The sequence below is a fragment of the Mesoplodon densirostris genome, chromosome 16 (assembly GCF_025265405.1).
Source record: "Mesoplodon densirostris isolate mMesDen1 chromosome 16, mMesDen1 primary haplotype, whole genome shotgun sequence".
In the NCBI taxonomy this organism is placed as follows: domain Eukaryota; kingdom Metazoa; phylum Chordata; class Mammalia; order Artiodactyla; family Ziphiidae; genus Mesoplodon; species Mesoplodon densirostris.
Window position 1 is genome coordinate 60,009,028 of NC_082676.1, and position 25,184 is coordinate 60,034,211.

Below are 25,184 nucleotides of genomic sequence, written 5' to 3' on the forward strand. Positions count from 1 at the left end.
GCCTAGAAAAATCAACTGAAGGTGGATTTTGGAGGAAGGGTGGTTGAAGCTGGAGGGAGAGGCTGTTGGAGATTACCTGCCAACCCGACAGCCGTTGCCCATCCTTCTTTCTCCCCCAGTTTGCGGGAAGGCCGCCCTCCCTCCCCCACCCCACCCAGCCCTTCTCACTGTGCTGGGCACCTGGGCGCTGTGAGCAGAGAGGAGGGAGCGGTGGGAAGGGCGGCGGAGTGAAGACTCCTGGCGCACCGGGCGGAAAGTGGGAAGTTGAGTCGGTGGTGCGAGGAGAGGAGCCGGGCTTGGGGAGGGAAGGCAGAGGCAGGGCGTAGTGGGGAACGGGTGGGGGTTCGTGGAGAGTGCGGGAGGGGGTAGGAGGGAGAAGGGTCGGGGGAAAGTGAGGAGTGGGGGTGAGGGGCTGCGCCAGGGCTGGGAGTGTTGACTGAGGTGGGGTTTGGCTGGGATGGGGCCTGAGGGAGGAGGCGGGGCAGGTCCCAGGGCGCAGGTGAGGGGCTGAGGGGCGGAGCCAGGGGCGGAGGGAGGGATCGAGGTCCCGAGGCCGGCTTTCCGGCTCCAAGCTCAGGGACTCGGGAGGTGGCGCGGGGGGCTGCGGGCGGCGCGTGGGGTTCCGGCTCGGCCATGCGGGTGCACCTGGGCGCGCTGGCCGGCGCGGCGGCGCTGAGCGGGGCGCTCAGCTTTGTGCTCCTGGCGGCCGCCATCGGCACGGACTTCTGGTACATCATTGACACGGAGAGGCTGCAGCGGAGCGGCCCGGGGGCGCAGGACCCGGCAGGAGCCGCCAACCGCAGCCAGCTCGAACCTCTGAGCTCGCACTCCGGCCTCTGGCGGACCTGCCGGGGTAAGGATGTACCCAGGTACCCGGGGCGGTGGCAGCCACCGCCGCCCCTCCGCGGCGCCGGGCTCGCCCGGGACTTGTTGCTTGGAGCGCATCCGCCCCCCAAGCCCCGGGGCGCGAAACGCGGTATCTGGGGTCGGAAGGGAAGGTGGGCAGGGCTTCTGGGGCTGCCTTCGCCGTTCCGAGAGGCGCTCCGCTCAGCCTGCGGCTGCTCTGACTCCGCGCCCGCCCTCCGGGGTGCGGCACCCAGAGCGGGCGTCGGGGCGAAGCCTCGGTCAGGGGTCCGAACCCCGGGGTCCCCGCCCACCGAGTCCTCTGCCCCATCCAGTCCAGAGCCCGTGCGCGCCGCTGATGAACCCCTTCTGGCAGGAGAACGTGACCTTCAGCGACTCGAGCCGACAACTTCTCAGTGAGTCCGGGGAGGGTGGGATGGGGGAGGACCCGGGGCTGGACATCAGTTTGGGAGCTTTTGTCCAAACAGCAGGCGGGGTGGGGTAGGGGGCGTTGGCGCTGCGTTGGAGAGGGCGGTCGGGGCGGCCTCTGGCACCGGCGGGAGAGGGGAACGCGGGTAGGAGCAGGAAGCGGGGTCCACTTGCTCCAGCCGTAACGTGTGGTTGAGGATTCATTCAACAAACGTTGGCTGAAGGCTTTCTGTGCTCCAGGCACCGTGCTGCTGCCGAAGCCCCAGGCCAGGCGCTCAGGGGGCGCACAGACTAGCTGGTGAGACCGAGGTGGAAGTGCGCAGTTACATTTCAGAGTGCCAAGCAGCACGAGGGGGGGTGGCTGGGAGCCCGAAGAGACACCTAAACCAGCCCGGGGAGCTGACTGGCACACCCCCTTGTCAGCCTTCTCTGCATCCTCGGTGTTGAGAACGAGCGCTTGGCCGTAGCAGGGATGCGGTAAATATTTGTTGAATGATTCAAGAGAGGCAACCAGGAGGCAGAGAACCGCTCCCTCTCGCCAGGGACCATTTGTCTGTTGTTCCTGGCTGATTTCCCAGTGCCTGGCACGGTGATTGGAACTCTGGAAAGGTGGGAGGATAGAATTTGAGAAAGCAAACGGGCTGAATAAACAGTGGAGGAAGGAGGGAAATCAAAGTCACAGTTCAATTCCCTGAGGCGCGCAGCTGGCCAGACATGGAGCTGAACGCTCCCCATCTGTGTCGTCATTTAATCTCCACAGCCTCCCTATGAAGTTCTTTGTCATCTCTGTCTTATTCTTTATTTTTCCAAAGAGGAAACTGAGGCCCAGAGAGATACCACAGGAAGGACATGATGAGGACATGAGGACTGAGTTCCAGAGACCTTGAAACGTATGCGCAGCTTTTGATAGACTTACTGAGTGAGGCTTGGGGGTGTGACTCTTAGAATGAAGACAAGTCCCTAGCATGGCCCACAAGGGCTGCCAGGGTCCCTCTCCAACTCCACTCTACCCTTTGCTCTCTCCTCTCTGGCTATGCTGGCCTTGGGCCAGTTCCTGGAGGGGTGCTAAGTTTCCTCCTGCCACAGGATCTTTGCACATGCCATTGCCTCCAATTGGAGTCTCCCTGCTCTCAGCCTTCCAGCTTGACTTGGTCAGTTCCTACTTGTGCTACAGGTTGTGTGGCATTTTTTTAGACCCTGAGCTCCATGAGGGCAGGGACCATTGAGCACACAGCCTGGTATAGAGTAGCCCATGAGCCAAGGTTTGCTGAGCAGGCATGAGAGTGAATGCAAACTCTATTATTTAGAGGTGGAACTCAATCCAAATTTGTTGAATGACTGAATGAGTGTATGAATGAACCAAACTGTTTCTCTAAAGTCCAGTGGTGGGCTGGAAAATATTTAACAATTGGCTGTCTGCGGGAGGGGAGAGTCTTGGTTTGTGGCATTTGCCAATCTCTGTGGTGTAAATATTCCCACTGTGGTCAGTTTCAGGCTGTCAACATGATGTCAACTGGCCCCTCATACTGCTGAAAACTTAACAGCTGACTCTCTGATATAATCCAGCTGCAGCACACCGCTGAATGAAGTTCCATTGAAGGAGATATCCCCTAGATGCTTGGAATATGAGGGGGGTGGAGGAAAGGAAGTGGTCTCACGAACTCTGTCCTCAGCCCCAAGCTGCGCTAGGAGGAACTTTGGGTGTTTTCAGAGCATTTCAAGAATAATCAAGAATTCCTGTTCAAAAACTCCTGTGTTGGCTAACAGGCTTCTGAATGTAGTGCTGTGGTCCACAGAGAAGGCTGGAGAAGGTAGCAAGCAGATGGTGTATCAGCTACTACAGCCTTAAAACAAAGTTGGTGTCTCTTTGGACTTAAAAATCGTTCCTGTGCAGCTTATTTTATTTATTTTTTATTTATTATTATTTTTATTTTATTTATTTTTGGCAGTGTTGGGTCTTCGTTGCTGCGCACGGGCTTTCTCTAGTTGTGGCGAGTGGGAGCTACTCTTTGCTGCGGTGCGTGGGCTTCTTATTGTGGTGGCTTCTCTTGTTGTGGAGCATGGGCTCTAGGCACAAGGGCTTCAGTAGGTACGGCGTGCGGGCTCAGCAGTTGTGGTGCGCAGGCTCAGTAGTTGTGGCGCACGGGTTTGGTTGCTCCACGGCATGTGGGATCTTCCCGGACCAGGGCTCTAACCCGTGTCCCCTGCATTGGCAGGCAGATTCTTAACCACTGCACCACCAGGGAAGTCCCCCCAGCCTCTTTTAGATGCAGTCACATCTATGGCCCTTTGCTGGGCTGGGTGCTGGCATTCAGCCTGCTTATCACATCAGTGAGTAAATTGGATGGCTAACCACAGTCACCACTGGTCTGGCCTCTTCACGAAACTTGATAATGAACCAACTGTGTGTTGTCCAGGGTTTTGAGAAACAGGCAAAACTCACATCCACAGTCTGTTCATCTGTTCCCTTGGCCCTAGGTCTAACCCCCTGCTTCACCACCAACTAGGCACGTGGCCTTGGGAAAATTCCTTACCTCTCCGATCCTCAGTTCCCCCGTGGGCAAAATGAAGATCACTGTCATGTCTCCTCATAAGGCTAATTCAAGAATGAAGTGGGAGAGTGTATCTAAAGAGCCTCATGCAGTGTCTGGCTCCTTTAAGTCTGCCATAAGCGTTAGCTGCTCTTACTACCATTGTATCATCACAGAGAGGAGGCTGCCGCTTCAGACCTCGTGCTCACTGCAAATCACCCCCAGAGAGAGCTTTTTCACAGAATCTCTTTATCCCCAGAAAGAGTTTTGAATGTTGTCCAGGTTCTTTTATTATATGAAGACGTTTCATTCCCTTTATGCAGAGCCCATAGAGGAGAGAGGCTAGGTGACACAAGCAGCATGTTCTGTGAGTCAGCCTCCTAGATAAATCCCCGTGGGTGTGTACGGGAAGAACCACCGGTTTTTCCTCCAAGAAAATCCAAGCAGGTAGCCTACTTCAGTACCCAATAAAAATCCACCTTGCTTGGATGTTTTATCCTCCTGATTAGCTCTGGGGATGTCATGGGTTTGGTTCCCTGGCTAGGGACTGGAATTTGTTTTGGTGGCGGGGGGGGGTCTTCAAATTCAGCACAGTTTATACATAAAAGAGCCACAGTCTAGAACCAACCAGCCTAGCTGTATCAGCCAGGAGTCTTTTTTTTTTTTTTTTTTTTTTTGCGTTACGCGGGCCTCTCACTGTTGCGGCCTCTCCCCTTGCGGAGCGCAGGCTCCGGACGCACAGGCTCAGCGGCCATGGCTCACGGGCCCAGCCGCTCCGTGGCATGTGGGATCCTCCCGGACCGGGGCACGAACCCGTGTCCCCTGCATCTGCAGGCGGACTCTCAACCACTGCGCCACCAGGGAAGCCCCGAGCCAGGAGTCTTTTGATGGTAAGTGGCGGAAACTCAAATCATATTAGTTGAAACAGAAAAGGAATTCCTGGTCCACGAAACTGAAAAGCTCAAGCCCCCTGGGATCCAGAGCTAAACTCAATTTCTTTTTCTCCTCTCTGGGCTTTGCTTCTGTTTGGGTTCTGCTTTCAACTAAATCCTCTCCAGAATCAGCAACCTAAAGCAGAAGCAGACTGTTGCCCAGTCATTCTGCAAAACCTCCAGGTAGGTCTCTGACTGGACTAGATTGGATCACGTGCCCAGGTCTGAGCCAGTCAGTGTGGCCGAAGGGAAGGAATGTGCTGATTGGCTGAGCTGAGTCATGTGCCTCTCCCAGAAAGATGTGGGGGGTGGGGTCAGCCACATCATAGATAAGGGCCCTCCTTCTTCCCAGCTGTGTGAATTCTGGCCAGTCACCTGCTTCCATAAATGGGCTGTTCTATAAACAGCAAGGTCCTACTGTGCAGCACAGGGAACTATATTCAATATCCTGTGGATGGAAAAGAATATGAAAAAGAATGTATATATATGTATAACTGAGTCACTCTGCTGTACAGCAGTAATTAACACAACATTGTAACTCAACTATACTTCAATAAAATAATAAATTAAAAAAATAAATGGGCTGTTTTGAGATGAAATGAGATCACGGAACGAAAGCATCCAGCGTAGGATATCACCCAAAGCAGGAGGTCAGTTATTGTCTCCTCCTTCTGCTCTAAGTCATTGTCTCCCTGAACCTCAGGCTTCTCTTCTGTAAAATGGAGCTAATCATTGCAAATGCCTTTGCTTAGTGCTGGGGATAAAACATGATGAGACAGGTGGGGTCCTTGCCACATAGGCTTAGTGTCTAGTGCAGGAGACAGATAATAAACACATGGACCAGTGAATAAATTAACATAAAATGGCTTCAAATAGTAGTAGGTGTAACAAAGGAAATAAAACAGGGGCATGTAATAAAAGGAGGTGGGACCACTTTCAGTGGAGTGGTTGAAGGGCAATAAAAATAACAGTCAATGATTACAGAACAGGTGCTGTGTGCCAGACCCTGTCCTGAGGTCTTTACTTGTTTCAACCCATTTAATCTTCACAACAGACCCATGAGGCAGGTACTGTTATTATACTCTTCACTTTTCAAATGAGGAAACCGAGGCACAGAGAGGTTAGGTAAGTTACCAAAGTTTGCACGGTAACTGGTTGATCTTGGATTTGAACCCAAGCAGTTTCTATTCTTTTAGAATGATGCTACACCGAGGGTAATTCCAGTATAACGTGAGTGTGCCAAGACCGGAGGCCACGGCAGACCAGGGGAAAAGTTCCTAGCCTGTTTCTTGGGTTCAGAGTTCTGCTACCCTCCACTGCCTACAGTAGGAACTCAACACATGAGAACTAAGATTACCATGTAGAATTAATAACACTAATAATGTTAACAGGTCATTTTTTCCATCAAGAGCAAATACGTACCCAGGTGCAAGAGATCTTTTTGACTCAGAAGTGCTTTGTTGCAAAGGAAAAGCAAACCCAGAAAAATGCCAAGTCGTTCACGCCAAGGATAACTGTGTGAATGATCCATTATTGCACTGTTCAAAGAATAGCTTGATGGGACAAGCAGCCTTCCAGAATGCTTGCGAGGTCAGGAAGCCCCGGGGTGGTTAGCGAAGTAACAGTCCTTCTCTTAAAGAGAGCAGAGAAGTATTATTCTCCGGAAACATCAGAAGCTCTGGTGAAAGAAGGAAGTCTCAGGAGCCATTTCTCAAAGGGGAAAGTGTCACTATCTTTATTTTCAAACCTTGTCAATATGACTTGGAGACTCCAAGAAATGCTCAGAGATATTCAGTCCTATTATGCCTGGTAAGGAAGTGGATTTTTAAAATTTTTGTAAATTTTCGAGTCTATTGTCATCAGAACATAGCTTCCTTGAGGACGGGGCTGCATGTTAGTTATCTTCCTGATATCCAACATTATTAGTATTATTAACTCTAGACGGTAATCTTAGCTCTCATGTCTTGAGCTCCTACTGTAAACACTGTAGTGGATTGAAAGGTATCACCCCCCCCCCCAAAAGATGTGTCCACGTCCTAACCCTCGGTAACCTGTGAATGGGACATCATTTGGGAAAAGTAACTTCGCAGGTGTAATTGAGTTAAGGCTCTCGAGATGAGATCATTGTGGATTAACCTAAATCCTGTGACGAGTGTCCTCATAAAAAAAGGAGAATCACAGAGGAGAGAAAAGAAGGTCATAAGAAGATGGAGGTGGACAGAGAGGTGCTGCCACAAGGCAAGGAACGCCAAGGATTGCCGGCAACTGCCAGAAGCTGGAAGAGGCAAGGAAGGATTCTCCCCTGGAGTCTCTGAAGGGAGTGCGGTCCTGCTGACACCTTGATTTTGGACTTAGAGCCTACAGAACCGTGAGAGAATAAATTCCTCCTGCTATTGAGACACCTAGTTTGTAGTAATTTGTTATGTCAGCTCTAGGAGATTAAAACAACTATCTCATCTATAGAAGTGCACCCCCCTCACCGCCCACCCAGTTTTTCTGCATCATCACACTCATGTCCTTTGTGACACTCGGTCTGTAATTATCCCCTTTATTTCCTGCTAGTCTGTCTCCTGTACTGGACTGTGGTCTCTATGAGGGCAGAGACCTTGTCCCCTGCAGCATCCCCAGGCTCTATGGGGCCCATAGACGTTTGTTTCTGAGTGAGATGTGACTGGAGGTGGGGACATTTCCAAGTAGAACATAACTCAGAATCAATATTTATGTCCCCAGACAGCAGTCCTGAAAATCAGAAAATAAAAAATAACAAGGCACATACCAAAAAAAATGTATATATATACTAAACCAAATTTCAGCAGGAGATCTTACAACTTTCCCAGGGGGTGTCCTGTTCTTGCCCAGACATTTAATTGAACATGTACGCGAACTCAGCAGCAGCGTTGTCTGGGGACCTCACATGGGACTGCTGGGCCAAACCACCTCCAGGAAACCTCATTAATTTCTAAATGAGAAATGATTTCATTTCTCAGCCATCATCTGGAGGCAATGCCATGCAGGAAACAGAGCTTACAGAACCAGGTTTTCACACCAGCTGTTGTGCTTCCTTTCCCAAAGTTTTTCCTTAAGAAAGAAAGGAAAGAAGGAAGGAAGGAAGGAAGGGGGGAAGGAAGGAAGGGAGGGAGGGAAGGAAGGAGGGAAGGAGGAAGGACTACAGGTCCTGCCCCCTGGAATCACATTTTATCGTGTGACAGCCCTGGAAAGGAAATCAGCTTTGTTTCCTCGACTTGCCAAGGCTGGTGGCATTTAGGGTCTTGAAGACAAAATGATTTGATCACAGTGGAAGTCCGACTGAATGATTATCTTCATCATCTTTATTGTTGGCAGGGTTATAGTTTATTTAATACTTGCTCTATGGAACTCTCTATTTTCTCCACACACATTGTTCTTATGTTAATACCATGAGCTGCACATTATGACCTCCATTTCATGGATGTGAAAATGGGGTTCTGAGGAATTAAGTGACTCACAAAAGACATGCAATTTGGGGTCAGAGGAGGGGGGGATGGATGCTGGTGGTGCTTTTCTGAGTCGTTCTTTCTCTGGCCTCCCCATCTCCTCTCCTGCTTATCACCCCCCCACCCCGTCACTCTTCTCCAGCAGAGGATGCTTCCAGTGGCTGGGAAGGATGTGAACTCCTGCATTCTTGCTGGCTTTGCTCCCTGCTGAGCCCTGCAACCTGGCAGGTGCTGGATACACACTTGTTGACTATCGCCTCCGTCCTCTGGTGAAGCCGCATTCCTTCACGTCTTAGCTGCAGCTCAGCCCCTGTGAGATTTTCTCAAACACCCTGGCTGAGTTGGGTCCCACTCTTAAGTCTGCTCTCTGTTCCAACCTTCATAATAATGGTACCATATTGACACCCACCCAGATCTCCCACTGAACTCTACTCTACTGTAAACCACTGCCTGTGGCATCTCTGCTTGGAGTCCAGCAGGCATCTCACCCTTGACAAGTCCTGGTATCCACCGCAGCCCACTCTGCCTCCCCCATCTTTCCCATCTTGGCAGATGGCAACTCATCCATCCCGTGTCTCAGGCCCTAAATCTGAGCGTCACCTTGCCCCTCTCTTTTTCTCCTACTCTCATCAAATTGGTTGCTTGTTTTACCTTCAAAATATACCTGGGACCTGACCACTTCTCCCCATCCCACTGCTTCCATCCGGGTCCAGGGTTATTGCAGTAGCCACCCAATGGTCTTCCTGCTTCCAGCTTGGTCCCTGTACTGTTTCTCGGCCAGCTGAGAAGTTACCACAAGCTTGGTGGCTTAAAACAACAGGAATTTATTGTCTCAAGTTCTGGAGGTCCGAAGTCCAAAATCAAGGTGTCAGCAGGATTGGTCCTTCTGGAGGTTCTGGGGGGAGAATCCATTCCAGCCCTCACTCCTGGCTTCTGGGGGCTGCCGTCCATCCTGGGTGGTCCTTGGCTTGTAGAAGCATCACTCCGATCTCCGTCTCTGTTTTCACCTCATCTTCTCCTCTGTGTTTTCTCCCCTTTCTCTTCTAAAGTCAAAGAAGATATACAGATTGCCAACAGAGACATGAAAGGATGTTCAACATCACTAATATTAGAGAAATGCAAATCAAAACTACAGTGAGGTATATCACCTCACACTGGTCAGAATGGCCATCATCAAAAAATCTACAAACAACAAATGCTGGAGAAAGTGTGGAGAAAAGGGTACCCTCTTGCACTGTTGGTGGGAATGTAAATTGATACAGCCACTGTGGAGAACAGTATGGAGGTTCCTTAAAAAACTAAAAATAGAACTACCATACGATCCAGCAATCCCACTACTGGGCATATACCCTGAGAAAACCATAATTCAAAAAGAGTCATGTACCACAATGTTCACTGCAGCTCTATTTACAATAGCCAGGACATGGAAGCAACCTAAGTGACCATCGACAGATGAATGGATAAAGGACCAGTGGCACATATATACAATGGAATATTATTCGGCCATAAAAAGAAATGAAATTGAGTTATTTGTAGTGAGGTGGATGGACCTAGAGACTGTCATACAGAGTGAAGTAAGTCAGAAAGAGAAAAACAAATACCATATGTTAACACATATATATGGAATCTAAAAAAAAAAAAAAAGGTTCTGATGAACCTAGGGGCAGGAGAGGCATAAAGGCGCAGATATAGAGAATGGACCTGAGGATGGCAGAGGGGGAAGGGTAAGCTGGGACAAAGTGAGAGAGAGGCATGGACATATATACACTACCAAACGTAAAACAGATAGCTAGTGGGAAGCAGCCGCATAGCACAGGGCGATCAGCTCGGTGCTTTGTGTCCACCTAGAGGGGTGGGATAGGGAGGGTGGGAGGGAGAAGCAAGAGGGATGAGATATGGGGACACATGTATATGTGTAGCTGATTCACTCTGTTATACAGCAGAAACTAACACACCATTGTAAAGCAATTATACTCCAATAAAGATGTTTAAATAGATAAATAAATAAATAAATAAATAAATAAATAAATAAAGTAAGTCATTGCGTCTCACCCGGGATGAGCTCATCTGGAGACCCCGGACTTCGTTACATCGGCAACGACTCTTGTCCCTAATGAGGTCACATTCACAGGTTCCTGCTGGATGTGAACTTGGGAGCCGCCTTTCAACCTACTACGCCCTCTGCTGTCCACTCTCAATATAGTGGCCAGAGCGACCTTTAGAAACTGAAGTTAAATTCTAGTTTCTTCCGCCCCAAACTGTCTGGTGGCCTCCATCTCATTCAGAGAGAAGTTCAAAATCTTCCCGATGGCTCAGGAGCCCCACGTGAGCTGCTGTTAACTCTGCCTTCCTCCTCCACTGCCTTCCGCTCCCTGACTCCCCGCTGCCCTCGCCGGCTTTCCCCAGCCTCAGCCGCACCGGGCACACGCCCTCCCATCTCAGACTCCGCCCCCGCTCCTCCCTGCGGCCCCTCCCTTCTGGCCCTTCCTTTTGCACAGCTGCCTCCCTCGCCTCCTTCAGGTCTTTGCTCCAATGTCACTTCTTCAGTGGAGCCACTGCTCCGGCCCCTCCTCTGCTTTATTCACGCGCCTCCCCAGGAGTTTGTCACCACCTCTCAACTTTGTCACTTATTTGTTCACTTGCTTGAATCCCCACAGCCCGACGAGGGCAGGAGTCCTGGTGGATTTGCCGCTGAATCCGCTGCGCCGGGGACAGAGCCTGGCACAAAGCATGCACTCAATACACATGTGCTGAGTGAATAAGCGAATGAACAAGAACAATACTTCCCTCGCAGGGTGTGTGCGAATTACTTGAGCTGATACACAGCACAAAGTCTGGCATAGCTGAGCCTCGATAACTGATAGCTGAGCCTCGATCATGAATAATATTAGTATCATCATTATTATAAGCAGCAGTGGTGTTGATTTTCTCCCCCAGCGTTTGGGTGCTGGCCCACAGAAGGTGCTCAGTGAATGTCTGTTGATTAACAGAAGGATGTTAGTAACCTGCTGTCCTCCTGTCTCCCCTAAGCCATGCATGGGACGTTTGTGATTCTACTGCCCCTCAGCCTGATCCTGATGGTTTTCGGGGGGATGACAGGGTTTCTGAGCTTCCTCCTGCGAGCCTCCCTCCTTCTCCTGCTCACGGGGACCCTCTTCCTCTTTGGAGGTAGGTGCCCACCCTGCACGGGGCCCGGGTTCCAGGAGGGGCTGTGTCTGATCCCCCAGAAGGGAAGGGTTGGGGAGGGCTCCCATCGCTTCTGGGGCTTGCTTCCCCCCTCCTGTGATCTCCTAGCTGGAAGGGATCAGTAGCTCCCCGCCCAGGGCCCCTGGGTCTGTGTTCCCAAGAGAGAAGCATAGGGGTGAGAGCAGATTCTGAGAATCGCTTTCATTATTTCACAGAAGAAGCGTGTTGTGAGAGTGTCAGCGTCAGGGCCATGGGCTGGAGGGAGACCCTCACTCTGGCCACCCTCAGTCTTTCATGTGCACCTGCCATCCTGACAGGCGTTGCTTTGATTGATTAAAACCAAACTCACAGCTGGTTGTTTTATGGCCTCCCTGCTTCTGGTGCATTTGAAATGGACCTTAAAAAAGAGCAAGAACAGTAATGACACACACACTCAGAATCCATGGAGGGAAATAAAGAAAAGTAATGCCTGGAGGTGAGAATACGGTGAGGCTCCGATCCCCTCCACCCACCTGCTACTATTATTAATATTGGCATTAATAGTTTGCCCAGTGACTAATTCTCCAAACAGCACCTTCCAGGGGAACTCTCCTGATGGAGAAATTCTCTAATTTGCCATGAAACAGGCAACGAGCACTTGGCATGTGGCAGGTGCCAATGTGGAGCTGAGATGTTCATTTAAATTAATAAAAGTTTAAAGAGCCATGTGGGGCCAGTGGCTATGGGGCTGGACAGTGCTTTCTAATAACGTATGGATGGAGCACTGCCGTGTGCAGGGTGCTGTTCTGGGTGCTGGGCATCCAGGGTGGACCCTCGGGAGCTCACATTGGGGCAGACAGGCATTAGTTAAGTCGTTTCACAAACAAATTCGGACCTGGGCAGTGATGGAGGGCCATGTGATGCTGTGAAACCCCACGGTGGGTTTGACTGGCTCAGGGGGGGTCCAGGAATCGCCAGGAGCTGAGATGGGGGGATGGGCAGGAGTTACCAGTGGCAGGAAGGGAGGGGAAGGGAGGAGGGAGCATTGGGCAGAGGGGCCAGCAGTGGGAAGGAGGGGCAGTGCCCGGGGATGCGGGTCTGATCTGCTCTCCTTTGCAACCCCTTCAGCCTTGGTGACCCTCGTGGGCATCAGCGTCTACATCGCGTATTCAGCTGCCGCCTTCCGGGAGGCGCTGTATCTCCTGGAGGAGAAGGCCCTGCTGGACCAGGTGGATATCTGCTTCGGCTGGTCCCTGGCCCTGGGCTGGATCAGCTTCATCGCCGAGCTGCTCACCGGGGCAGCCTTCCTGGCAGCAGCCCGCGTGCTCAGCCTGAGACGGAGGCAGGACCAGGCCATCTGAGCCCCGATGCCTGGTCGTGGTGGGAGGGAGGGGCTTGGCGTGGGGGCCTCATGGACCCATCTCGGTGGGCTGCGGCTTCCTCTTCCTCAAAGGCCACCACCTGAGAGCCGCTGTGGACTGGGCTCCAGCCCTGGCTGTTATCTGAGTGCTGCCTGGCACGGCGTGTGCTCTGTCCAGGCACGTGTGTCTCGTGTGGGCTGGAGGAGGCTGAGTGCCAAACCCATGAAAAAACAAAAGCACCTCCTTCATCATGTACAGAACTTACCGATTGCAACCTCCGTGAGTCTCCTCTGGCTTCACTTCATCCTCACTCCTGCCCTTTGGATGGGCTTCTCTTCTTTGTTAAGCAAATGGAGGACCAGAGAGGTTAGGTAAGTGTTGCAAAAACACGCAGCAAGCTAGAGGCATATTCTCCTTTATCACAGCTTTTCTGAGCAGGTTCATGCCAGCTGGCTGCGACGTGGATCCTGTGTGTGGAGGATGCTGCGTCTCAGACACCGGCCTTCATGCTTCCCGAGACCTGGAACCAGGCAGGAGGCACTGTGGGAAATTGGAGGGAAGACAGCAGAGATCTGGGCTTCGCAGCAACCAGGAGGTGGACGGGTCTTCCTTGACCCCAGCTGGGCTCATGCTCACCTGGTCTAGAGTCCAGAGCCTCAAGCAGAAAAGGCTCAGTTAATGCAATGATTCTCCGTGGTCAGCGACTCGCTTTTGAAACGTAACACAGAGTCATCCCAGAGATTGAAAGCCCCTCTTGGACATCCAGGCGGTCAGTGGTCCCATTCATGTGTCACTTCACAGATGCCAGGAGGTCCTCATGGGAGGAGAGGAAGGGTCAGCAAGCCCACAATCAGCAGGCAGGGCAATAAGCAAACTTGTGATGCCCAAGAAGCACTCATTGGCAAGCTCACCGTGGAGGAGAGAATTATCCGCACTCACAGTTAGTGGGAAACAATGATCCTCCAAACACAACGAGCATCTCCTGGACCATCGGCTTTGCATTTAGCCTTCATTCCAAACGCTACATGTGAGCTCAGGACACCCCAAGCCTGTGATAGAAATAGTTTCTGCATCAAAGTGTTGATGGAGCCCAGTTCCCAGGTGTAATATCCAAGGCCAGTGAGATTTAAACACACTGGGAAACACATAACCAGTGTCATCTGCTAAGTCCTCTGACATCCCCTGAATAAGGCCTATGCATGGGGATCAGCAGATCTCAGTCCTAACACTCCATTGCAGTCACCCGGGGAATTTTAAAAATGCCCAGGTGTCACCTCAGGCCATGAAATCACAGTCTCTGGGGTTGGGGCCCCAAGCACCATTAGTTTCCAGAACTGCTCTGGTTTTTCCCAAAGTACAGCCTGGGTTGAGATAAGCACGAGACTGACTTAGAACCCGGACAGATGCCTGTGTGTAACTTTATAAAACACAGGTGGGATTTCCTGTGGTGATGGTCTCAGCTCCATAAGAGGCTGCATCTGGGGGAACAACATCAACAAAAACCTTAAGAAGGAGAGTGGCCTGGCATCTGGTTCATACCAGTGCATCTCAAATTCATGGAGATCTTATGAAAACGCAGCCTCTGATACAGTAGGCTGGGTGCAGGGCTGGCGATCCTGCATCTCTAACCAGCTTTGATTGAGAGGATTTACACAGTGTAAACACACACAGTCTCCTTGAAAGCAGCAGGGATTGGGACTCGCTTCTAAACTAGCATGGGAGGTCTGTACTATCACAGGCCGGGTCCTGGTGACATACTGCAGCCCTTCTTCTGGGAAATAATGACACCCCATAGCAGTTGTGTGGCCAGAGGAAGATGTTTTCTTGGCGTGGCTACAGTGAGTCTGGGTGAGGGGTGCACCTATCTCCACAACCCTGTTGGTATTGAGCCCTCTTCAGAGAAGATTTGGCTGCTTTGGGGTGAAAATCACTCCAGTTTTGTCACAGGGTTTTTATCGTGTGGGGTGGAGGTTTGGTCTAGAATATGGAGTTGAAAGTTTCCCATGGAGTTGGTCAATTGATAGTGTAATCTTCTGGGACTAATCGTAACACTTCGTCCCTCCCCCAGAAGATTGCATCCCCCTTTTATCCTGATATTTCGGCCCATGGGGATGGGGGCCCCAAAGTGGCTGCATGTCCAAACCCATCTGGCCAGAGTCTCTGAGTCAGTGGGTCTGGGTGGGGTCCCACAATTCACAGTTCTAACCAGTTCCCAGGTGATGCAGACGCTCCTGGTCTGGGATCACCCTTTGTATCACACTGACCTGGGAGTTTGTTAAGTGGCAAGGCTTGTTGTCACCTTCCTGCATATGAGAATCACGAGGGCATCTTAAAACCCCTGATGCCGGAGCCGAATCCCTGCTCTGATCATCTCTAGGGAGGAAGTCCAGGCACCGATAATTTTTAAGTCCTCTTCAGATGATTCCAACATCAGCTAAGGTTTAGAACCTGTTCCTGTAAGATGCTGAGTCATGAGATGTGGGGAGGGATTGGGGATCCTCAGGTTTAAGAAACTGCCTGAGGGGCTTCCCTGTTGGTCCAGTGGTAAAGAATCCGCCTTCCAATGCAGGGACGCAGGTTCGATCCCTGGTCGGGGAACTAAGATTTCACATGCCGCGGGGCAACTAAGCCCACATGCCACAACTACTGAGCTTGCATGCCTCAACTAGAGAGCCTGCGTGCCGCAAACGATAGAGTCCACGTGCTCTGGAGCCCACGCGCCACAACTAGAGAGAGAAAACCAGCATGCCACAACTAGAGAGAAGCCTGTGAGCTGCAACGAAAGATCCCGTGTACCACAACTAAGACCTGACGCAGCCAATAAATAAATAAATAAATACAATAAATACAATAAATAAAAAAAAAAAAAAAGAAGAGAAAAGAAACTGCCCGGGCATGGCTGATGGCAAGAGGTTTGGGAACCACTGGTGTGGACCATGAGAACAGCATTATCAACAGCATGATGTCATCATCCTCACCATGACCTCACCCCACCATGACAGCATCCTCCTGACCATGACATCATCCTCCTGACCATGACATCATCCTCCCGACCATGACATCATTACTTTAACTATGACATCCTCCTCCTCATCATAACATGACCATCGCCATGATGTCATCATCCTCAGCATGGCATGACATCATCACAGCTGAAACCCATTGAGTCATCCCTTACCTGCATTGCTCAACGAGCTCATCAATCAATCAGTCGTTCAACAAACTCCCGAGGACAGGCCATTTCATGCCAGGAACTAGGGGCAGTGACCCACCAGAGCAAGCCCTTGCTCTCTGAGCGGCCACACGGTTGAGGAGAGACAGGCAGGTGAAACATATGGTTGTTGGTGATGACTGGAGATAAGCGAGGCAGGGTACAGGTCAGGGAACTGAGGCACAGGTGGACTAAATTAAGGAGAGAAAGGGTACAACTAGGACTGAAATTCAGATCTGCCTGATTCCAAGATGATTTCCTTTCCACTTCTGCCGACCCTGTCTGCTCTTGGGTTCAGGATGTTGCTGCTGCTTCTCCTTCTAGTCCGGAAAAGCGCAAACTGAGTGGATGGCTCACAAAGCCCCATGGCACCGCGTGAACGTGGTTGCAAAACCAGTTTCTAGGCTGAGGAAAGAAAATTTTCACAAAGCGAGAGCAACCGTGCTAGTGAGAGAGCGGTCTTTGCTGCCACCTGCAGGTCACATGGTGGAACTGAGGCTGGACTTGATACTCCAATCAGTCCAGGGACATTTGTTTTCAGCCTCCTGAGTGCCCAGCAGTGGGTTAAATACTGCAGGGCAGGGTTTCTCAGCTGGGGAGATTCGCCGCTCCCTCTCCACCTGGGGCTTCTGGGAATGTCTGGAGACATTTTTGGTTGTCATTACTAGGGACGAGTGCTACTGGCATCTAGTGGGTGGAGGCCAGGGGTGCTGCTCAACTTCCACAGTGCACAGGATGCTCCCACCACAAAGAATCGTCTAGTCCCACATGTCAAAGTGCCGAAGGTGAAAAACCCTGCTAGGGGAACGAAAGGAATAATAACAAGAGAAAGCACGTGTGTTCTAAAGGAACTGACAAGGCGGCTGAAAAGAATCTCATTCATTAAATAAATATTTACCAAACAACTGTTATGTGTCAAGAACTGTTCTGGGGGTCTGAGGACACGTCAATGGGGATGACTGACAAAATCCATGCCGTTACATGGAAACAGATGGTACACACATGAACCAATAGTACCCATGAGAAATTCACATAGTGAAGAAAACAGGGCCATGAGATGGAGGGTGGCTGGGAGGTGCTACTCTAGGAAGGAGAGTCAGGGAGGGCTTCTTGGAAGAGGTGGCATTGTGCTGAGACTCAAGTGAGGAACCTACCAGGTGGGGAAACAGGACCAGGCAGGTGGCAGCAAGTACAAAGTACCTGAGGTGGGAACAAGCTTATGTGTTTGAGGGAAAGAAGGAAGGAGCATTGAGGGAGAGTGATAGAAGTTAGAGGGGTGATGAGGAGGCAGAAGAGATGGGCTGGAGAGTGCCTATGGTCCATGGTAAGGAGGTGCTGATGATTAAGCTGGGTTTAGGATTCTATTCTATACTATTTGATTCTATTCTATTCTTCTATTCCATCCCATCCCATCCCATCCCATCCCATCCCATCCCATCCCATTCCATTCCTGCTTTGGGAGCAATGGGACACCTCCAGAGGTGGTGCAGAGATGCATCGGCTTTAAGACAGCGGTTCCCAACCCAGGCATCATTCAGTGGCTTTAAAATAAAATCAAACTTCTAACAACTGAACCTAAAGGAATCAAAACCTCAAAAGTGGGCCCGGGCACTGGTATTTTTAAAAAGTTCCCCAGGTGACTGTGCTGTGCAGGGGTGGTGTGAGAACAACTGCTGAAGCTCCTTTGGTCTGGTGAGTGGAGAGCAGATGGCAGGGAGGGGCTTCTCCCATCACGCAGGTGAGATGAAAGAGCTTGGACTGGGGGAGGCGTGGCTTGGATTCAGGGTGGGTTTGGGGGTTCAGGGGAGGTGACTTTTGCTCATAAAAAGGTAAATAGGACAAGAAGAAGGGTAAGTAGGTGCCTCCCCTTTGCGGTGGAAGCTCAGCCCAGACCTGTGTCCTCAAGTCCAGACCTGGCTGGATGGCCCATGGAACTGTCCCACTCCCCCCTCGGAGAGGACCCTGCCTGGCAGTGAAGGTTCATTCATTCACTCGTCCATTCATTCCCCTCATTTACTCACACGCTCGTCCACCCTCCATCCACCCATCTGCGGATTTGTTCATAATTCATATATTCATGTACCCATTCACTCATCTCTTCATTCATTTCTTCACTCACTTATACACTCATTCATTCATTTGTCATTCATTCATTCACTACTTCATACATTTGTCCATTAATTGATTCATTCGCTCATCCATCCATCCATCACCCATCCATTACTCATTCATTCATTCATGCCTTCACTCATTCATGCATTTGTCACTCTATTCACTCATTCATTTAACAACTATTACTTACTGGATGTCTGATGTGCCAGGTGCTGTTTGGAGCACTGGGAACTTAGCCATGAACAAAAGTGACAAAACCCCCTGTCATCATGGAGATGACATTTGTGTGTGTGTGTGTGTGTGTGTGTGTGTGTGTGTGTGACATACAGACAGTAAACATTATGGGTAAAACATAGGGTAAGTCACCTGGGAAGAGGTTCTATAAAGAAGTGGAGGAGAGGCAGGGATGGGTGTGTGGGGAGTGTGACCTTGGCAGTGACCACAATGTCCCATGGAGCTGGTCCTCTGCTGAGCAGGATTGAAGAACCAGTAATTGATTAATCAATTCATGAGTGTTTTCTGGGCCCCTCTTCTAGGGTCTGGAAGGGGAGTCTCCCTGGAGGCTGGACACATGGGTTGAGTGAAGACCTGGCCTCAGTCTCCACAAACTGACCTCGGTGCCTTTTCCTGGAGATGAGCCTCAGGGCTGATAGGATCCTGGCTGCGGTGAGGGGAAGAGACTGGGGGAGACAGGAGCTTGCAGGGCAGGCACTGTTGCCCCATTTTGCAGAAGAGGAGCCTGAGGCCCCCAGGCTCCTCATCTGCAAAATGGTGACTTGATGCTGCAGGTGAGACAACCAGGACCCAGACCCTGGCTTCAGGGCTTCAGGGCTTCAGCGTGGTCACTTGTTTCCCATCCTCTGACATCCTGGGCTCCTCCCTCGAGAGTCAGAGGCCTGGATTTCCTTTATAGCCAAAAAGGGAGCAACCCATGGCTTTTGCTTATCCCGTCAGTGAATTTCCATTTGTCATTTCCCAGCACATGTTACCCAAGGGCAGGGACGCTGATATGAGGCCTCTGTGAACACTGAGGAAGACGCACAACCTCTGCCTGTTCCAACAGCCGCCTGAACTTTCCCAAATATTTGGGTTCCCGCTGGAGCGTCTGGAGGATGGGGGAAGGGAGAGAGACAGAGCGAGAGAGAAGGACAGAATAACAGATGGACCCACACCCACATCCACACATACGAGAGGCCCAGAGAAACATATCAACACAGTAAAAGAGATAAAGACAGAGGTGCAGACAGAGAGGAGTGGACTGAAGTCAGAGGAAGACAGAGAGGAAGGAGCTGTGTCCAGAGAAAGAAGAGAGAGAAACAGGAAGAGACCGAGGCAGGTTCAGAAAAAGGCAGAAAGAAGGGCAGAGAATCTGAGAGAGGAACAGAGAGTGAAATGGACAACGAAAAACCAGAGCCGCATATACCTGGAGAAAACCATAGTTCAGGAAGACACATGCACCCCAATGTTCATAGCAGCACTATTCACAATAGCCAGGATATGGAAACATCTGAAATGTCCATCAACAGAGGAATGGATAAAGAAGATGTGGGACGTTTATTCAACGGAATACTACTCAGCCATAAAAAGGAACAATTGTGCCATTTGCAGAGACATGGATGGACCAGACTGAAGTAAGTCAAAGAGAAAACCAAACATCACATAATATCGCTTATATGTGGAATTGAGAAAAATGGTACAGACGAACTTATCTGCAAAGTGGAAATAGAGGCACAGATGTAGAGAACAAATGTATGGATACCAAGGGGGGAGGGGGGTGGGATGAATTGGGAGAATGGATTGACATATACACACTACTATGTATAAAATAGATAACCAGTGAAAACCTACTGTATAGCACAGGGAACTCTACTCAGTGATCTGTGGTGACCTAAATGGGAAGGAAATCCAAAAAAGTGGGGATATATGTATGCGAATGACTGATTCACTTTGCTGTACAGCAGAAAGTAACACAACGTTGTAAAGCAACTATACTCCAATAAAAATAAAAATTAAAAAAAACACAAGAAAAAAAAAGAAAAACTGAATGCAAAGGAATCAGGGTGCAGGAGAGACCCTCAGATCCAGGGGGTGGGTGACACAAAGGGGAATGTGAGCTTGTTCCGGGCTGGCAGGCAACGGGGGTCCAGGGGCGGGGCGTGTTGGGCAGCCCCCAGGGCAGCGCAGACTCCCAGCCCTCCTTTCACCTACGACCCTGGAGCCCCTGCTTCTTCCCTGCCCCTCGGGGGAGGGGGACGGTCACCTGGCTCTCGGGAGGTTCCCCATCTGGGATTTGAGGGCCTCTTGGGATTCAGGGACTACCGTATGGGGGAGGGGGAAGAGGAAGAAAAAGTGACAGAAGAAGGAGAAAGACTGGGATGAGAAGGCGCAGAGAAGCAAACAGCATTTATTATGCACCTACTACACACCAGGCGCTCCTCACCCGTGCCATGGGGTTCGATTCTTACAGTATCCCTAGGAGGCCAGCGCCACGGGCCCTGGGCTGAGGCTGGGAACCCCCGTGGCTGCACAGTCCTCCGCTCAGAGTCAGGGTTCAAAGCCAGTGTCATCCATGCCAAACTTCTGATCTTTGCACTGTGCGTTGCCACCCGCATCTCACCTCTTCTATGATTCTCTTGAGTGGGGGCGTAAATTTTATTCTGAATCTTGTTATAATCAGCCGTGGGTGCCGTGGGTCTTTTCAGAGGCTGCAGACAGAACCCGGCTTCGCAAGCACTTTGCCCTCTCTTTCCGCTCGGCCAGCCTGCAGGAGGAGCCGGGCAGGGTCAGGCCCCAGGAGGAAGGTGTTTCTCCAAGGTGTCTGGGAAGGGAAGATGCTCGTCCCAGTCTCTCACCATCACGGCTGCCCAAACCTCTGCCCTGGAAGATATGAGACCCTTCTCCAGCAAGGGCTCCGAGACCCCCAGGATCACACCTTGGTCCAGCTGAGACTGGGGAGTGGTGCAAAATCGAGGCGGAGAGGTCTGAGGAAGGCAGGGAACAGGCGGATGCACTTCTTCCTGTTCAGGGTTGTGGCTTTGGGGACGTTCCTGTCTCCCTCTGGGCCTCAGTCTTCTTGTCTGTAAAATGGGCCCACGGATGGTCCTCCCCAAGCCCGTTTCATCCAATTAAATCCCGCACATGTCTCCTGAGAGCCTTTCTGTGCCAAGTCCTCTGCCAGGTACTGGGGACGCACCAGTGAGCAAAACTGATTGTCACCAGGTCCCATGAAATATCAGGTGTGGATGTGATTTTTGGATCTAGGAAGTCCCTCTTAGGGGAATGGCATCCCCTGTCCTGCAGGCTCTCTGGTGGCAGCCCACCACCCTCTCTCAAATGCAGGGGCCCAGCCCAGGGGACAGGAGACTCTGTAAGTGGGGCTGAGGCTGGCAGCACAGGAAGTGTGGCTCAGGGAGAGGTAGGCGGGTGGGCTCAGGCAGCCGGGCTCCAGGGCACTCGTTCTTCTGCTTCCCAGACGTGTGCCTTGGGAAAGTTCCTTCTCCTGCTTGAGCCCCAATTTCTCACCTACCCTGCAGGTGCGAGCTTGTCATGGTAGGACTGACAGATGGAGAGGGAGAATATCACCTTACTGTTGCTCAGATGTCCCTGATTGTCCCCAGCAGGCGTCTCCCCTGTGCTCAGCCATGAGTGATCACTTCGGCCGCTTCTGGAAGCCTCCTGGGAATACCATTTAGGGTGGGTCACCCGGCACACATGCCTTTCTTACACCTGAGAGCACTTTAGAGTTTCCCAAGCTCCTGGCTCCTATCTGACCCTTGCTGCTGTCCTGCAGGGAGGGGGCGTCCACCATGGTTCCCACCGACGGACGCTCCTGCAGAGGCTCAGTGAGGCCAAGGATGCGTCCAAGGTCATGGGCCAGGACCAAGACCCAAACCCGGTGTTCTGATCACTGAGCCGAGCCGTGTGCTTCTGCCTCCTCATCCACCATCCTTGGGGTCTGAGGACCTTCTGGTGGCATCTATTGTGGTCATGGTGCTGATGCTGCTGCACCTGAGGATTCCTGCCCTTTCATCAGCAACCACAGTAAGTTGCTAGTATTGCAACTGCAGGGAGGGGGGACCTCTCCCTGTTAGGAGGACATGGGAGTTTTCTCAGAACATCGGCATTTGTTCCATGTTCATTTCTATTTCCTCAGTTAGAAATGCTTAACTTAACGGAATAGTCGGAGCCCCAGAGGAGGAACAAGGCTGTGATGGCTAATAAAATATTTGTGCGCTGGGAGAGCTGACTCCCCCATCCCCTGCCTCCTTGCTTCTTTGTGGGGTTTGCTCCCTCCTACACCTCTCTGGGTTGTTGAGTCCTTGCCTGGAAGCAGCAGCCTTGGGGAGCCCGAGAGGTGAACTGAGGCCTCACCTGTAATTCCCGGAACCAGCTGTTTGTTTTTCTCTTTGCCTGGGACTTGGTCCCGAATCTGCACCACGGAACAAGCTGGTGTCAGACCTGGATGGTCTGATATCCACATCTGATCTTCACCTTTTACCCATGAGGCCCTTTGAGGTGAGGTGTGTGCTAAGCGCGCTGTACTTGCCTACCTAAAAATGGGCCTGCTGTGGGTTCAAGGCTATACTCCAAAATATATATTGGAGTCGTGATTACAGTACCTGTGACCTTAATTGGAAAGAGAATCTTTGGACTTCCCTGGTGGTCCAGTGGCTGAGACTCTGTGCTCCCAATGCGAGGGGCCTGGGTTCGATCCCTGGTTGGGGAACTAGATCCCACATGCCTGCTGCAACTAAGACCCGGTGCAGCTAAATAAATAAATATTAAAAAAAAGAAAGAGGGTCTTTGCAGATGTAATTAGTTAAATTAAGATGAGATCACACTGGATTAGGGTGGACTCTAAACCCAATGACTGGTGTCTTTATAAGAAGGCCATTGGAAGACACAGACACACAGAGAGGAGGCCAGGTGAAGTCAGAGGCACAGAATGGCATAGAATGGAGTGAGAAACCTGGGTCTAGAGGATGAAGGCGAACCTCCCTGTCTCTGGTATCTTTTCCCTGCTCGTTCTGGAGAAATGACTGCTGGAGAGGGAATGAACCATTTCTGACTCTACATCCAATATGCTCCAGCAGCCTGTAGTACACCATGTACTCATAGGGCCAGTGTGCCTGGAGGAACCCAAGGCTACCTGATGGCAGAGCTGTGGATCAGGGTGACAGCCAACATGGGAAAAGCCTTCCTGCCTCCAGGCCATCGGTTCACCAGGCCCAGGTGTCTCTTCCTTCCATCCATGGGCCTCTGAGATGAACCAGCTTTCCTTGTCTCTCCTAAGCTTCCCAGGTTGTGAGTCCTTGCCTCTCAAGAGTGGGGCACAGTATCCTCAGGTTTGCTTTCCACGCTGCCTCCTGAACCAGTTTTGGAAGGTTTGTGGCTGATCATTTGGGGCATAACAGGTAGAAAATTGAGTCAAAACAGAGAACTCCGAGACTGGTGACTGGGTTCAAATTCCAGCTTTTCCACATGTCAGATGGATGGCCTTAGGCAATTCACTGAACGTCTCTGTGCCTCAGTTTTCTTGTCTGTAAGATGGGGGTGAGAATAATAGTGCCCACTTCATAGGGCTATGGTAAGGATCGAGTTAGTATCTGGCATGTATTTGGCATGTAACAAACAACATGTAAGTGGTAGGTGTTCCAGGCCCCATTCCATGTTAATTTTTGCTATCTGTATGAGTTTGCTATGGCTGTCATAACAAAACACCACAGTCTGGGTAGCTTAAACAATGAAATTTATTTCTCACAGTTCTGGAGGCTGGAAGTCCAAGGTCAAGTTGTCAGCAGGGCTGGTTTCCTCTGAGGCTCACGAGAGAAGAGCCTGTTCCAGGCCTCTCTCCTTGGCTTGCAGAGGGCTGCCTTCTCCCTGTGTCCTCACATGGCTTTTACCCTCTGGGCAGGCTTTGTGTCTCTCTGTGTGTCTAATCTCCATTCCTTATAAGGACACCAGTCAGACTGGACTGGGATCCACCCTAATGGCCTCATTTTAACTTAATTACTCTTTAAAGGCCTGATCTCCCAATACAGTCACATGCTGAGGTACTGGGGTTTAGGGCTTCATCCTATGAATTTTTTGGGGGGGACACAACTCAGCCCATGAAACCTGACAAGGACCTGCTAACAACACCAACATGGTTCTAACCATGTTTAGCTGTGATACCAGATGCAAAAAAAAGCCAGGACAGACCTTGAGCCCATTACTCTAAGTGAAATTAGAGAAACACAAATACTGTATGATCTCACGTATACAAATTGAAGAAAACTGAGCTCATAGAAACAGAGAACAGTTTAGTGGTTGCCAGAGGTGGAAGTAGTGGGGATGGGAAAGGTGGTCAAAAGGTACAAACTTGCAGTTATAAGAGAAACAACTCCTGGGGATGTAATGTACATCGTGATGACTATAGTTAGAAATACTGTTTTCTTATTTTTTAAACATCTTTATTGGAGTATAATTGCTTTACAACAGTGTGCTAGTTTCTGCTGTATAACAAAGTGAATCAGCTATACATATACCTATATCCCCATATCTCCTCCCTCTTGCATCTCCCTCCAACCCTCCCTATCCCACCCCTCTAGGTGGACACAAAGCACCGAACAATACTGTTTTTTAGTTTTAAAGTTGCTAAGAGTATAGATCTTAAAAGTTCTCATCACAAGAAAAAAATTGTAACTATGTGAGGCGGTAAATGTTAACTAAACTTATTGTGGTAGTTATTTTGCAATTTATACACATATCAAATTACTGTGTTGTACACCTGAAATTAATATAATGTTATATGACAACTATATCTCAGTAAAATGGGGGGAGAAAAGGAATCCAATACCTCAGGTATAAAGCCTCCCTCCTCCTTCCCTTTCACATTCCCAGGAAGACCTCAGGCCCGGGCCTTACACCTGCCTTCATTATATTCCTATTAACTGTGCCAGTAAATGGTAGGTGCTTCTCTTCCACACCTTCCTTTGCTCGTCATTGGAGAATATGCTAGAGCAACACTATAAGGGTGATCACATATCTCCGATTTTCTGGACAATTGTGGTTTCAAAAATTCTGTCCCCTTGTCCACCTAAGAACACCGGTATTTTTCATACTACAGGTTCCAAAATGTGGTTCAG

General features: G+C 50.5%; 1 protein-coding gene across 2 annotated transcripts; it reads left to right on the forward strand.

Moving 5' to 3' along the window:
- Nucleotides 1-633: 633 nt before the first annotated feature.
- On the forward strand, nt 634-12,734 carry TMEM114 (transmembrane protein 114). Of its 2 annotated transcripts, XM_060078879.1 has the most exons (4): nt 634-853; nt 1,179-1,259; nt 11,239-11,376; nt 12,502-12,734. In XM_060078879.1, the coding sequence occupies exons 1-4, from the start codon at nt 634-636 to the stop codon at nt 12,732-12,734; spliced, it is 672 nt and encodes a 223-aa protein (XP_059934862.1). The 2 variants fall into 2 exon arrangements, with proteins under 2 accessions (XP_059934862.1, XP_059934863.1); XM_060078880.1 differs by lacking the exon at nt 11,239-11,376.
- The last annotated feature ends 12,450 nt before the right edge of the window (nt 12,735-25,184 follow it).

Coding starts and splice junctions, on each gene's coding strand:
- TMEM114 (XM_060078879.1), top strand. CDS start 634: ATGCGGGTGCACCTGGGCGCGCTGGCCGGCGCGGCGGCGCTGAGCGGG. Junction 1,260..11,238: donor CTCGAGCCGACAACTTCTCA/GTGAGTCCGGGG, acceptor GTCTCCCCTAAG/CCATGCATGGGACGTTTGTG. Junction 11,377..12,501: donor GACCCTCTTCCTCTTTGGAG/GTAGGTGCCCAC, acceptor CAACCCCTTCAG/CCTTGGTGACCCTCGTGGGC.